Below are 13,764 nucleotides of genomic sequence, written 5' to 3' on the forward strand. Positions count from 1 at the left end.
TGTTTCTTGAACTTTTACCTAGAGGTCACACAGAGTGGAAAGATGCTCTGATACCATATGTAACAACCCAGAAATTAAAACATGCAACTAATTAGATTAATTATCCAATATATAATGAACACACAATTTATCAACAATTTAACATTGAATTTCAGAAATATGAGCATAGACAACTTACCTGTGGTGATGATATTCCTTACATGTGATTTCGGAGTTGAACGGTATTTGAATCTTGCCAACCGCAACAAAGTTTTGGGGACGACTCTCAACCCGACCGTATGCTTAATTGCACAAAATCTTGCTACAATTGGCCACCCCTCAGCTCTCAATCAATGTACTACTGCTAGGGAATCCTTTGTGTCACAACACTTTTCTCCCAAGAGAATGGATGATGGAATCATAAAATGATCTCTCATCTTCCTCACCGTCTATTAAATAGAGCAAACATTGGAAGGGGAACCACATGCACACATTCCATGTGTTAACATGCAGCTTTTATTTTTTTATTTTAAGATTTACTTAAGTTAAATTTTCTCTTAATTTATTCTTTCTTATTTTATTTATTTTTACTTTTTAATAACTTTACTTATTTTTAATATTTTTATAGTTTTTTGGTTAACTCTTTCTTATTTTTTTAACCTTTTTTGTTAACTTTACTTACTATTTTATATTTTAGTTTTATATATACTTATTTAGAACTTTACTATTTTATTTATTTGTTATTATTATATTTCTTTATTATTTATTATCTATTACTACTATTATCTTTTGTTTATTGTTTATTATTTATTTGCTTATATTTTAATATTATATTATATTATTTATTACTTATATTATTACTATTATTAGGGGACATTATAGCCTCAATGTCTCCTTGCAGACTCTTGCTACTTATTCTTCCTCCAAACTTTGAGGGTTGATTTCTAACATGTAGATCTCTTATTGTCTTCTCGTTTGGACTGTTTTGTATGATATTTACTCTTTGAGTAGATGGCCTCAAGAACCTCAGTATCTTGCAATATTTGGCCATATGGAAAATATTGACACACACATAGCACCTGATGTGACCAAGGAATCGAGTAAACGACTCACATCTCCTTTATCTTATTTCTATTCCACTTTGCATAAGACTTGCATTCAATAGCCTTATTCCCAAAATCATTGCATGAGTAGCAATAACTGTAAAAATGAATGTTATACATGATTGTTGTTGAAATTCATGAAGGGGGAAGTCCTCGTTGGTTGTTTACTTGATATGTCCTTGTATCCAACTTCTTCTTCTTTACATGCTTCTACAATTTACTGCAATATCTCCAAGCTTCTGACAGTTGAAGCAGCTCTCATCTCCCAAGGGTGAGAAGGATATTCTAGGTGCTTTTCTTAGCAAGACCTTTGGATTTTCCTCCTTCAGATCCTTTTTTGACTGCTAGCTTTGTTGATGGATTTATTTCTTGGAAAGTTTCCTACCATTATCACATGCTTTTCTTGTAGCCACAACCAAGTTGGTTTCTCCTTTATGTAGGCTGCAATATGACTTGCCAAGTGTGGAATTTTGGATATAGTTGAAGTAAGTGGTTTTTTCTTTAAATCATTCCTTAATGAAGCCACTTTCTAATTTCTCACACTGATCCTCCTTTACTCTATATTTCTTCCTCATTCCCTCTTCATCTTGCCTTCCTTCTTCTAGCCAAATATTTAGTCTAATGATTTCTTCTTTGAAGCGACATTCCTTCTCATCAAAATTTTCAATAAGCCTTTTCAATTATCTATTTTCTACTAAGAGCTTCTCTATTTCTACCAAAGTCACACTAGTTTAGGTTTGATCTTTAACAGTTTCTCATTTTCTTCACCATTTCTTTAGATTTCTATTCCATGAAGTGCATGCAAGCTATCTAAAATTTCTCTCGCAGTATTGAGAGCCATGATTTTCTCAACATCTTGATCATGAAGATTATCATACATTACATATTTGGATTCTACTTCTGATTGTTTAGATTGTTGTGAAAATGGTTTACAATCAAAACAATTTATCATCATTTTCGAAACTTCAGAACCTCGAGCATATATTTCTAATTTCACCTTCTCTCTTCATGCTCGAAAATTTGTTGCAATGAGTCATGGAGCATCTTGATAACCCATTATTTTCCTAGTTCCACCATTGAGTAATTAAGTTGGAACAAAGGCAATGACTCTGATACCACTTGTTAGAAATGTAGGTCACTACTTGGGGGATGGGGGTAAATCAGTAGTGATAATCCTAATATAATTTTTCCTTCTTTTTGTTGGTTTAAGAAATAAGAATATACGTAAATAACATCAATATATCTAAATATAAAATAAGCATAAACAGAACACATGAAATCCATGAGAATATTGAAACAAACATGCAAAAATAGACATTTGTATTTCTGGTGGAAACCCTCAACGGGAAAAAAACTTCTCTGTTGTTGTTGTGTTGCTCTAAATATTCTATTAATAAAAAGTCTTAAACAAATTTTAGCTAACTACTACCAACAAGGAGCCACCACCCGTATAACAATTTAGTTTCTTGCCACTGGCAAGGAGCCACTACCCCTGAAACAATTTAATTGACAACCATTAGCAAGGAGCCACTACCCCTGAAGAAATTTAGTTCGCCACCACCAAAAAGGAGCCAACACCCCTGAAAAAATTTAGTTATCCACTAGAAGCAGGGAGTCACTTCCCCTAAAGATATTTAGCTGACCACCATGAGTAAGGAGCCACCATCCCTAAAATAATTGAGCTGGCCACCACCAACAAGGAGGCACTACCACTAAAACTCTCTAGGGCTACTTTTCATAATATTTCAAAATAAGACCCCAATAATCAAAGTAAATATATTTGCAGAACAATCATAATAAATCAACAAGAACAAAACTCCATAGAAAGTCCTCCTTATTGATCCCAAAATCCTCTACAAGTTATCCTCAAGTCTGATCAGTATTACTTGCATACAATACTATCTGGGACCTCCACAACAAACTCAAATTAGCTTTAGATATACATTATGCTCCTACAACCACACTACATTTTTCTCTAATCCCTCCCAATGGCTCATTCTTTGAATCCATCCAACATGGTCTCCTAAAGGTATTCTCCATATATAATGCTTATTGTTAACTTTTCATGTTTAACCACGTTCCTGAACTAACATACCATTTACCAGTAGCAAATAGGAAATAAAAAGCCCTTGTAAATGACTCGACAATACATGGAATCTAGAAACTGTCACCCATAGATAGTAACACAAGTACTCCCTTTGTGAAAGGCATTATAGCGAAGGTTCTGCATACAAAATCTGAGTTGCTAACACATGTTTCCTTTGGGTAACATGCATTACCCTTGCCAAGCATCCTTTTCTTCAATTTGTTCATATCCAAACCTCCAAAACCTATTTATTCAAGTCTTCACTCACCCCTTAAGCTTGTAGGACCTCTGCAAACCCATCTCAAGTCTTTAATGAACATGATAAAACCTCCAAACATGTTCAATATTGCTATGCACCTATCAAGAAATTGCCATATCAATCTCATAAGCCTTCACATATCTATTTGCAGCTCAACCTCAGGGGATGGAAATGCAACTTTGAGAAATCATTCCAAACATAGGATATACCATACATTAGACCTGTACATAGCATAGAAGTGATGATTACAAGGCTAAACACTACTAGGAAGTTGTTGACACCAAATGGAAACACTACAATGCCAACACTTTCTCCTAAAAATATGTTCATGAATTATGTTGTGGTCTATGACCTTGCACATTCACCATGCTATGGAGAGGGTAATTTTATTTCATGAATACCTAACTCTAAACTCAAAAATATCTTGGCTCCAATATATATAATTTGTCGTCATTGGTAAATTTCTTACTACCACAAATGGTTGAAATTATTTTCATGTTTCATTCATGAAATAAACATAATATAGATTTATATATGACCAATGATCCTAAAAGAAAATTATAAAGCCTAAAGGCCATAATTAGTTACCATAAACCATGGCGTTAATTTTAATAATCATGTTTCTCTAGTGGGTCTTACATAGATGATGATCGAGTGTGTTGTTAAAGCACTCCTAGATGTTAAGTCATCGATTCAATTCCCCACCCTATTCGAATGTTATTCTTGGACATGACGATGATGTAGCCTCACCAATTCTGAAGTTACAAAAAACAAATCTATTAATCATGCTTTCTATTACATGATATGGAACATTATCCTTACAAGTTAATGTGATAACTTAATAATTTAAATTTTGATTTTTATTATAGGGCATGACTTAGCCCATGAAAGCCATCCTTTCTATGATGGAAAACATACCCATTAAGATAAATTAACTATCACTCTTAAAGAAACTTTAAGGAATTGCCATTTGAAACTCATAAGCTAAATAATTTCCTAACCCTCCAACACAGTAAACTGCTAAATTTGAATTAGGTGTTACACTTACCTGATTAAGCCACCCAAGATGCCAATACAATGGTGATCTAACCATGTTTCTATTGTTCCCTTTGAACATCATTGAAAATTCAATATTGGTTGATCCTTATATTGTTATTTACTCCTTTACATTATGCACAATCCCTAATTTGAAACTAACCTCTAACCCTCAACTCTTAGATTTTCATTAATTTTATAAATATACTTAATAATTGATCATTAATTTTTTATTTAATTAAGACCTGGAATTAGAAATAAAAAATCATTATTTAAAAAGAAAAGAAAAAGACAAAACCACTGAATATAAATATTTCTATGTTTCTAGATAGACTATATTGAACCTAAAGCATAACCATCACAAATTCAATGCCACAGTAATTTTGTCGACTTTGACTAGTGGTAAATATCATGTTTGTTTAAAAATAATCATTTCTAATCTAATATTTTTTTTACCCATACGAATCTATGAATAGGGGAAGGTAAATTAGTGAAAGTATGTATTAGAGGCTAAAAAATTATGGATAAATGATATATATAATATATAATACAATAATAGGTAAGTCGTAAGAGTTCGTTTAATTGATTAAGTTTTTGTTATTAGATAGTTTTTGCTAATATAAAATCAAAAGTATAATCTTTACTATTAAGTAAATTATATAAAAGAGATTTTTTTTTTCTTTATTATAGTTTTTAAACGAATATTTTTTTTTAAAATTAAACTTTATAATTTTTCCTTCCTAAAATATCTCGTAATTAATAATGCTAAGAACAATTTTCTACCTTCTCTATGAAGTTGCACCCCATATCTTTTAATAGTTTTTAATTATATATTTTAAATAATTGTTTCCCTTGTACTCACGACCATACAAATTGTCAGTTTGATCAATTACAAGTCAAGATGTTGCAGGAGAAGATAGAGAAATTGGAGAAAACGAGAAAGGTAAGATGGAATACGAGGTATTGGTTTTTTAGTATTTTTCTAATTTTATTATTACTTTCAATTATATTAACTACTTTTTTCGACCTTTCTATGATTAAGCATATGGTCGGTGAGAATTTGGAGTCACTAACGTGGAAGGAATTGCAACAAGTAGAAAAGAAATTAAGGAAGGCTGCAAAAATAATTTATAACACAAAGGTAAATGAATATAAATATAATTTTCAAATCTTTTATTTGCAGAGATATAATTGGTAAAAATTAATAATTTTTATAGATAAAATTTGTAAAAATTAAAAAGTAGTTTTAATAATCTTTATACTTTTTTCAGATGAAAAAAAATTCACAATATTCCAAATCATTATTGAAAAAGGTACATTCGACCTCCTTTTTTTTTTTTAATGTTTGTACAATTTTGTCCTTATTTTTTATTCATATAAATTTGTCTATATTTTTTTATTTAGGTAGTATTTTCATTAAATAATTAGTTATAAATATAAATTAGGTAGTATTGTCATTAAATAATTAATTATCAATATAAATATGAAATAGAGAGATTTTATGAAATATTCATATTTTTTTGAATAAGTATGAATTTACTAATTTATTATATTACAAATTAAATAGAGTCATTAAAACCATAAAACAAGAAATTTAACCAAATAAAAAAATTAAACATATTAATAAACCAAATTATATTATTTTCAAAATCTCTTAAGCTTGATTGGACAAGAATGAATCCGTGATAACAACTTACTATTCTGCAAAGTAAATAGAGCTATTATGTATACATAAAACCATAAAACAAGGGATTTACCAAAACGTTTTCAAACATATTAATAAACCAAATTATATTCTTTTCAAAATCCCTAAGCTTTATTAGATAACAATGAATCCGTGGTATTTATGTTTGTAATGTAATGTATCGTTAAAAAATAAAATGTCAATTCTTGGGGTAATCATTTATATTATGTTATACCATATATTTTTTTATGGGCAACTAATGTTGTGTGGGATAATCATTTATTATGTTAAGCAGTGTAGCTTTAATATTTTTAAATGCACTTAAATAGGCATATTAAAATATTGGACAAAGATCTTTGTTAAGTATATAGATGTCATTAAATATGTAAAACCATTAAATTGACCATATTGTGAGTTCTTGCGAACTGCTACACAATGACTTATATGAATTTTTTATTCAAATATGGTAGTTATTCTAACCCATATATATATTTCAAGAAATGTATAATAATTAATATAATACATAGTTTATATTTTTGGAACTTTAATTTATAGTACCATTTGGCACTTTTTTTGCGACTCAACTATTTTTTTTAAGATTATTTCTTTTTTACACATTTTTCTATGCTTTATTATTCAATTTCATTCACCTAAAATCATTATTACAAATTTTCAACTTTATATGCACATTCTATATTTCATTATCTTATTTTTTCAAATATTCATGATCAACCTTTAATATTTTTTTCAATTATTTAGGCACATTTTCATGATTCTCGCACATATAGATTCTCACACATTATGACTCATAGTCAAGGTGTTAACCTTCTCCATTATGTGCATTTCTGGTGTACTATCATTGAAACTACTCACAACATCATACTAATCTTATACTTAAATGTTATACACATTCCTATATCCCCTCATTTGTTTTTGGCTTGAGTTTACTTCCTAAATTATCATATGTTTCCATGCACCTCTCACACATACCTTAATTATTGACAAATGGTGTTTGATAAATATTTCATTGTAATAAGAACTAAGCACGTACTTATCCTAACACTAATTCCTCTACATAGTCTTTCCCTTATAAAATATTTAATATTCTACTTTACATAAAATCTATGTTATGTTGATATGACCCATGTTTAGAGTGTACCAATTAGGTCTAGTACTTAACATTTATTATCATATATGTATTTTATCTAGAAATTCTTATATTTATTCAACAACTTCCATGTCATGCTCTTCCTCCCACTCATCTTATTTGTATCCTTTTTCTCCTCGTTTATGATGATATCTCTTTTGACCTATTCAAGTTTTCATAGAAAATAGGAAACCTGCTTAATTCTAAACATTACCATATATTTGGGAAGCATAACTTATTGTGTGTGGCTATATGATGGTGCTCCTTGACCAAATTCACCATCTCCTAGTCCCAAACTTTGAAAAACTTATTCCCCTATAGCTATACTATGTTATCCTTATGCATCATCATTTCATCCCAAAAGATTTATTAGAAATGTGTGCATATGTATGTGGGTGTCTTCAATATACTTTATAAAATAATTACATTCTTGGTTCACTTCATGTAAATATAAAAATAAGTAATATTTTTCGCAGGATTTTGAAACCTCTTGTAACTTTTATTTAATGAAACAAATTGTCTATTCAAATATATTGTATGTGAACTCATCCTACATAAACACCTAATTACACTACATTTCATCTCTCAAATTTTCATCTCAATAAATTTCCCAAACTTTTTAAACCACATATTGTATATGATATATATAATTCAGTATGAAACATTATGAATATAATTATTGTATTTGTTTACTTGTATATGTTGGCACCTAACAAATATATTTTATGCTTACCCTTGCGTGTTAATGATGAATAATTTTCCATCCTTGATGAGGTGGTATTTTTTTGTTGTAGACATGAAGATCACATCCAGTGTGTGCATGTAGGGGCTTCCAAACACAGCTCAATTATACATCATCAATAAAATCATAATTGATAGAAAATCTTATTTTACATTATTTTTTACCATGATTTATGCATCCTTATTTAACCACCCTAATTCATATTGGTTAGGATTATCTCAAACCTCTAGTCTCAATTCATTGACTAGCTCTACTGCAATGAGATTCATCTTTCGTCTTGAGTTGGAAAAAACATCAATATTTTCCTTTTAAGATTATATATTTATATGGAAGGTTTTTGTGATATTCTCCTGATTTTGTTGCTAAACATTACTTAGATATTCTCCTTTATGCACCACTATGAAAATAATATTCTCATGCATATCTAACTTGTTTTCCACCTGATTGCTCAAATGTGTCCGTATGAGATTTTTCTTTATCTAGTACTTCGGGTTAAGTTTTGGATGTAATTTACAACACTTCTCCAATGACTATCAATGTTATAATAGTTGCAATGAATTTTAGGATATTTTTACTAGTGTGTTCCCACCAATATATTCTTATCATTCCCCTATTTCCATTGCTTATCGCCTTATTTAGATGTTTACTGGTATTCCTTCTACTTTCAACCATTTGATTTCCCATTATTTTCGCCTTTTTTTTCCAAGTGCTTCACCTACACAGAAGCCTTATTCATCATTCTTGGTTTCAACAACATCACCTGTTTTCGTAGATGGTTTTGTATACCCCCTAGGTACATAAGGAATAAATTGTGGATCTTGTGATGAATATGTTGGAATATTTACCAATACTAAGAAATATTCATAGAATCCTACTACAATACCAATATTCTATGTAATTTTTCATGGATATTCCATTACATAGTTTGTCAATAAAAATATATTAAAATCTAAAATCTATACCATAAGGGCTAATTTCTCCCTAGATTTATCAATTTATTAATTATTGGTTTTCTACTTATGTATGTAATAGATAGAATGAAAAAAATATAGGACAATGAAGCAAAAACTCACACAAATCACAATAAAAACCAATACATGATTTAAGAAACCTTTTCAACATAAAACCTAGTTGGAAGGTTAGACTAAACCATTCTCTTCTATGTGAATGGAAATTATGAAAACACAAAAAAGAATGCACTCTATGGAGATACCTAAGACCCATGGTCTGTGGCTTTATATAGAACACAAACGCTCCTTATTATTCCTAATTTTTTTTTTTTACTTTTAGCTACTCTACTCTACTATGAAACAAAATGCATTTGAATAGAATGGAACTGATTTTCCTCTAGTTGAAGAGTTATAATACAACGCCAAATCTTTGCAATAATTAAATTTGGCCTATTCAACCCTTAATGGGAGAGACAATCTAGAGTCCTCTTCATAGTCCCCAAGTGGTCAACCCCTTTTCCATGAGTAACAGAGGCTATGATGGAATCATCTATATATGGCAATGAATCAGGGTAGTTCAAGTTCTTGCTCAATCATGATAGATCAAACATATAAATGCATGAACACTTACCTCAAACACATATCTAGATTTAAACACCAACCCCAAAAGTAGTCCTTTGCTCACCATCCTAAACATGATATGGACATTACACATAAGGGTCATGTAAGGGATGTTACATTCTGCGCCCTCTAAATTATTCATTTTCCTTAATGCATATATACACATATATACAAAAAAATTACTCAAAAACATAAGGGTAATTTTCTCTTGTAGTATTTTCATTCTCCCATGTGGCATCCGAAAAATTGGGAAGTATCTATTTCACATTTAACAAGATGATGGCTCAATTTTGGACCACATTAACCTTCTTGTCCAAAAATACCACCAGCTAGACCTAGAAGTCTCTCTCAATCTCCACTTAAATCATGTCCCTTCAAATTACATTATTATGATCAGAAACACAATTTATAAGTAATGAAATATAAACACATTATGAATATGACTGTATTATATCAATGAACCATATATGCAATACGGCCAATCATCTCCAAGATGTCAAATGGCCCACAAAATTTAGCTCCCAACTTTTCACAACCACCGAATTTCAATGAACTTTTACTTTCATTCACTCTTCAGAAGACATGATCATGAGAATTGAATTCCATATTTTTTTTTTCTTTCATATTTCTTATGTTTATCATGTGCATCTTTTAAATTCTACTTGATTTTTAGTAATTTCTCTTTTGTTTCTCTAAGAATGTTTAGTTTAACAATGGCCTTTTCCACTGGGTTGTCCCATCTCTCATGTTATTTTCATTTTATGTCATAGAAATCCTCAAATGGGATCATATTCAAAGATGCTTGGTACTCCTTTTTATATACAAACTCCACCAATTGTAAATATTCTTCCCAATTTGATTGATTTTCCATCACAACATTTCCAAGATATCGTCAATCGCGTGATTAACTTTTAATATCTATCCATCTATGTTTGGATGGTATGTTGTAGTACAATTTAGGCTAGTTCCAATAATCTTGTGTAAACTTGTCTAAAATTTCATGTAAACTTAGGATCCCTATATGAAATAATTGTCTTGGGAGCACCATCTAGGCTCGCAATTTCCTTCATACAAAATTGAAAAACACTTAATTCTTTGTGTGTTGAATTTGATGGAATAAAATGATAACCTCAATGAGATTATCCTCAACAATTAAGGTGGAATCATGTTGTCTCATAGTCTTGGGAAAATCTGTAATAATGTCAACATAGACAATTTTTCCTTTCCCACTTACGGATGGGCATTGGCTATAACAATCCAACTAGATGTCTATGATCATACTTAATTATTTTTTACTGAAACACATATCAATATAATCATCCACCTCCATTTTCATACCTTCCTAAGAGTATTTGTTTCTTAAGTGTTGAAATTGAATTCTGGTATTCTACGTGTCTAGTATAAGGTACCTTATGCATCTCATTCAACACCACACCTACCTGCCCATGAGAATTTGGAACATAATTTTTTCCTTTGTACATGACTATTCCAGCCTATTTTAGCTCATGGTTCATGTACATTTATTTAAAAAAAAAATGTATCTCTCTCATTTCCTATATTGTTAATTAGAATTGTCATCCTATGAAAATCATGATTTCTAAATGAGATTTGTATATCCTTATGGTTGTAGCATGCATTGTATGCGTATTTCCATTGAGTACAACAACCACCTTATTATAAATATAGTTTATATGTTTATTTCAATGTCATAATCAACCAACAATTCAAACCCTATGATTTTTGTGGTATTTAAAGTTAGTTGTCCAAACAAGTGCTTCAAACCATTGTGGTTTTTTCTTAATTAAAATATTTTCCCTATGACGTAATGCCTCCACATTTTCAATAAATCTATGATGGCGACCAAATCCAAATAATAAGTGGCATAATTCTACCTAATCTCCTCTAAATTCCTTGATTCATAACATATCACATCACCATCTTGCATGAGGACTCCTTTAGGCCCCTCCTTGTGTGCATGAGTGCACACAATGATATCTTCATTTTGATAAGATGTCCTTAGTATTGGTATACTCATTAAGCATAGTTTTAATTTTTTAAAGCCCTATTCGCATTTATGAGACCACTAAAATTTTACACCTTCATTTTCAAAGAATCTATAGGATGTGTTTTCGAGAACCATTTAATAAATCTCGTTTGGTACTACTAATCGCATGAAGGATCTAACCTCTATAATTTTTTTTGTAGTTTTCCACTCCCTAATTACTTTGAGCTTCTCCAGGTCTACTACTACTTGTTTATGTAATATGGTATCAACCAAATGATGAATCATATTTTCATGAAAATATTTACTCAGCTTGCCATAAAACTAGTGTTCACTAAGCACCTGAAACACCTTTTCAAATCAATTTCATGTTCTTATTCATATTTTTAACAAACTAGGATATCATCAAAAAACAAAATAACAAACATATCCAAATAATTATGGAAAATTCCATTCATATGGCACATGAAAAAAACCTAGTGTATTATATAACCCAAATGGTGTGACCACAAATGCATAATTTCCATATCTAGTTAGAAATTTTCTCTTATTGATGTTCTCCTCCTTCTTAAATAATGGTACCCTGACCTCAAATCAATATTGGATAATTCTTTAGCTCCCTTTAGTTGATCAAAAATCATATATTCTTGGAAAGTGATAATTTCTCTTCATTTTTACCTTGTTTAGTTTTATGAAATCAATACAAGACCTTAGTGTACATTCTTTCCTTTTAATATAGACTTCTCACACACCCCAAGGAGACATACTTCGGCATATGTACCCCTTCCTCAAAATTACTTCGAATAACATTTGTAATATATTAATCTGTAGTATGATCATCATGTATGGTGTCTTGGACTTTAGGGAATATCTAGGTACCAAATATATGGAAAATTAAATATCCCTTTTTGGTGGTAAACCTAGGATTTCAAAACATACAAATTCAACTTCTTTAAATACCCAATGATATTCAGTCTCTTGTGCCTGTTGGGCATGCAATCCCCCACAATAGGTTTTGGGGCTCAAAGCCCAAGTTTTGGTCAAAGATGTTGTAAAATTCCATTAATTGCGGGCACAGAGCACGAAGTGTACAATTGAGTCATAGTGTTGTCCGCCCTAAACATTGTATTGTAAATTAGTGTAAAGTTAGCCTAGCCATGGTTCACGGACCATTACATCATATAAATAGAGCGAGGCTCTAAGTTGTAAAGGGAGTGATCAATAGAGAGAGTAGCGAAGGAATGGTTCAAGCTTAGAGTAGAAGTCTAAGTGTCTTGGGTTGTAGTAGTAGGAAGAGGCTCTACAGCTAAGTGTGCAGAGGCCTAGTAGAGTCCATAGCTAAGTGCGTAGACCCCTACAGCTGAATGCGTAGGGCAGAGTCAAGTCTGTAATCAGGAACAAAAAGATAATAAAGAGAAATTTATCCTAATTATGTGTAATTGTCGTGCATTATCTTCTTTATGTTTATATTCATTTATGTATTGCACGCACTGAGATGATTGTTGATTATGCTGTAATAACCATAAATCTCACACACACAAGTTAAGTAATCATTTAAATAGCAAGGAACTTGGGTATTATATGGGTCGCACCCCAAGTAGGGTTGTGCGGAAGCCACACTGCAGGTTGTGAAGGGATTTCAAGTGCGCGCAATGACACATCAGACTGCGGAACTCCAGAAGCCCATCAGACATCCCAAGGGTGTGGAAACATGGTTCTAGCACCTCCCATACTACTTCAAGTGAGACCTCAATCTGTGCTTCGTGGAATATTGCTGAAAGGGCCAGTAGTACCGAGGTTTTCTTAGCTAAATCACCTCTAAACCTGGGTCTGGCCCCACTAAGCCAACAAATGGTTTCGTTGCCAGGACCAGGATCTGCATAAAGGATGTCTGATGTTGTGCCACTAGAACCCTACAAAGAAAGAAATTGAAGAGTGGTTGGACAAGAAGATTCATGAGTTTCTGGCGCAGGAGAACAGAAATTCGTGAGTATCTAAGGAATAGAGGTTGGATCGCTACTTGTACACTAAAATCCATGAAATTTTCTTTGCATCTTTTCCATCAGAGCTATATGAGTGGATCACGAAGATTTCAGACAACCAGGGAAGGTGTAGGCTTGACAAACAAACAGTGTGGACTCTGGAACTAATACGCA

The 13,764-nt window shown here is 31.3% G+C and overlaps 1 protein-coding gene across 4 annotated transcripts in view; it reads left to right on the forward strand.

Annotated features, from left to right (window-relative positions):
- Positions 1-13,764, forward strand: part of LOC149182522 (MADS-box transcription factor 56-like) — a 362,764-nt gene that overhangs the window by 211,191 nt on the left and 137,809 nt on the right. For 3 of the 4 annotated variants that reach the window (XM_089418581.1, XM_089418580.1, XM_089418582.1), the window contains exons 3-5: positions 5,343-5,405; positions 5,505-5,603; positions 5,734-5,775. In XM_089418581.1, coding sequence (XP_089274707.1) covers positions 5,343-5,405; positions 5,505-5,603; positions 5,734-5,775 — 204 coding nt within the window. Of the gene's footprint in view, positions 1-5,342; positions 5,406-5,504; positions 5,604-5,733; positions 5,776-8,087; positions 8,137-13,764 lie in introns of those variants that run through there. The other variant, XM_089418583.1, reaches the window with a different exon arrangement.

The sequence above is a fragment of the Pinus tabuliformis genome, chromosome 3_2 (genome assembly GCF_031772625.1).
Source record: "Pinus tabuliformis cultivar Carrire ecotype Pingquan chromosome 3_2, CPIR1, whole genome shotgun sequence".
Taxonomy (NCBI): Eukaryota; Viridiplantae; Streptophyta; class Pinopsida; order Pinales; family Pinaceae; genus Pinus; species Pinus tabuliformis.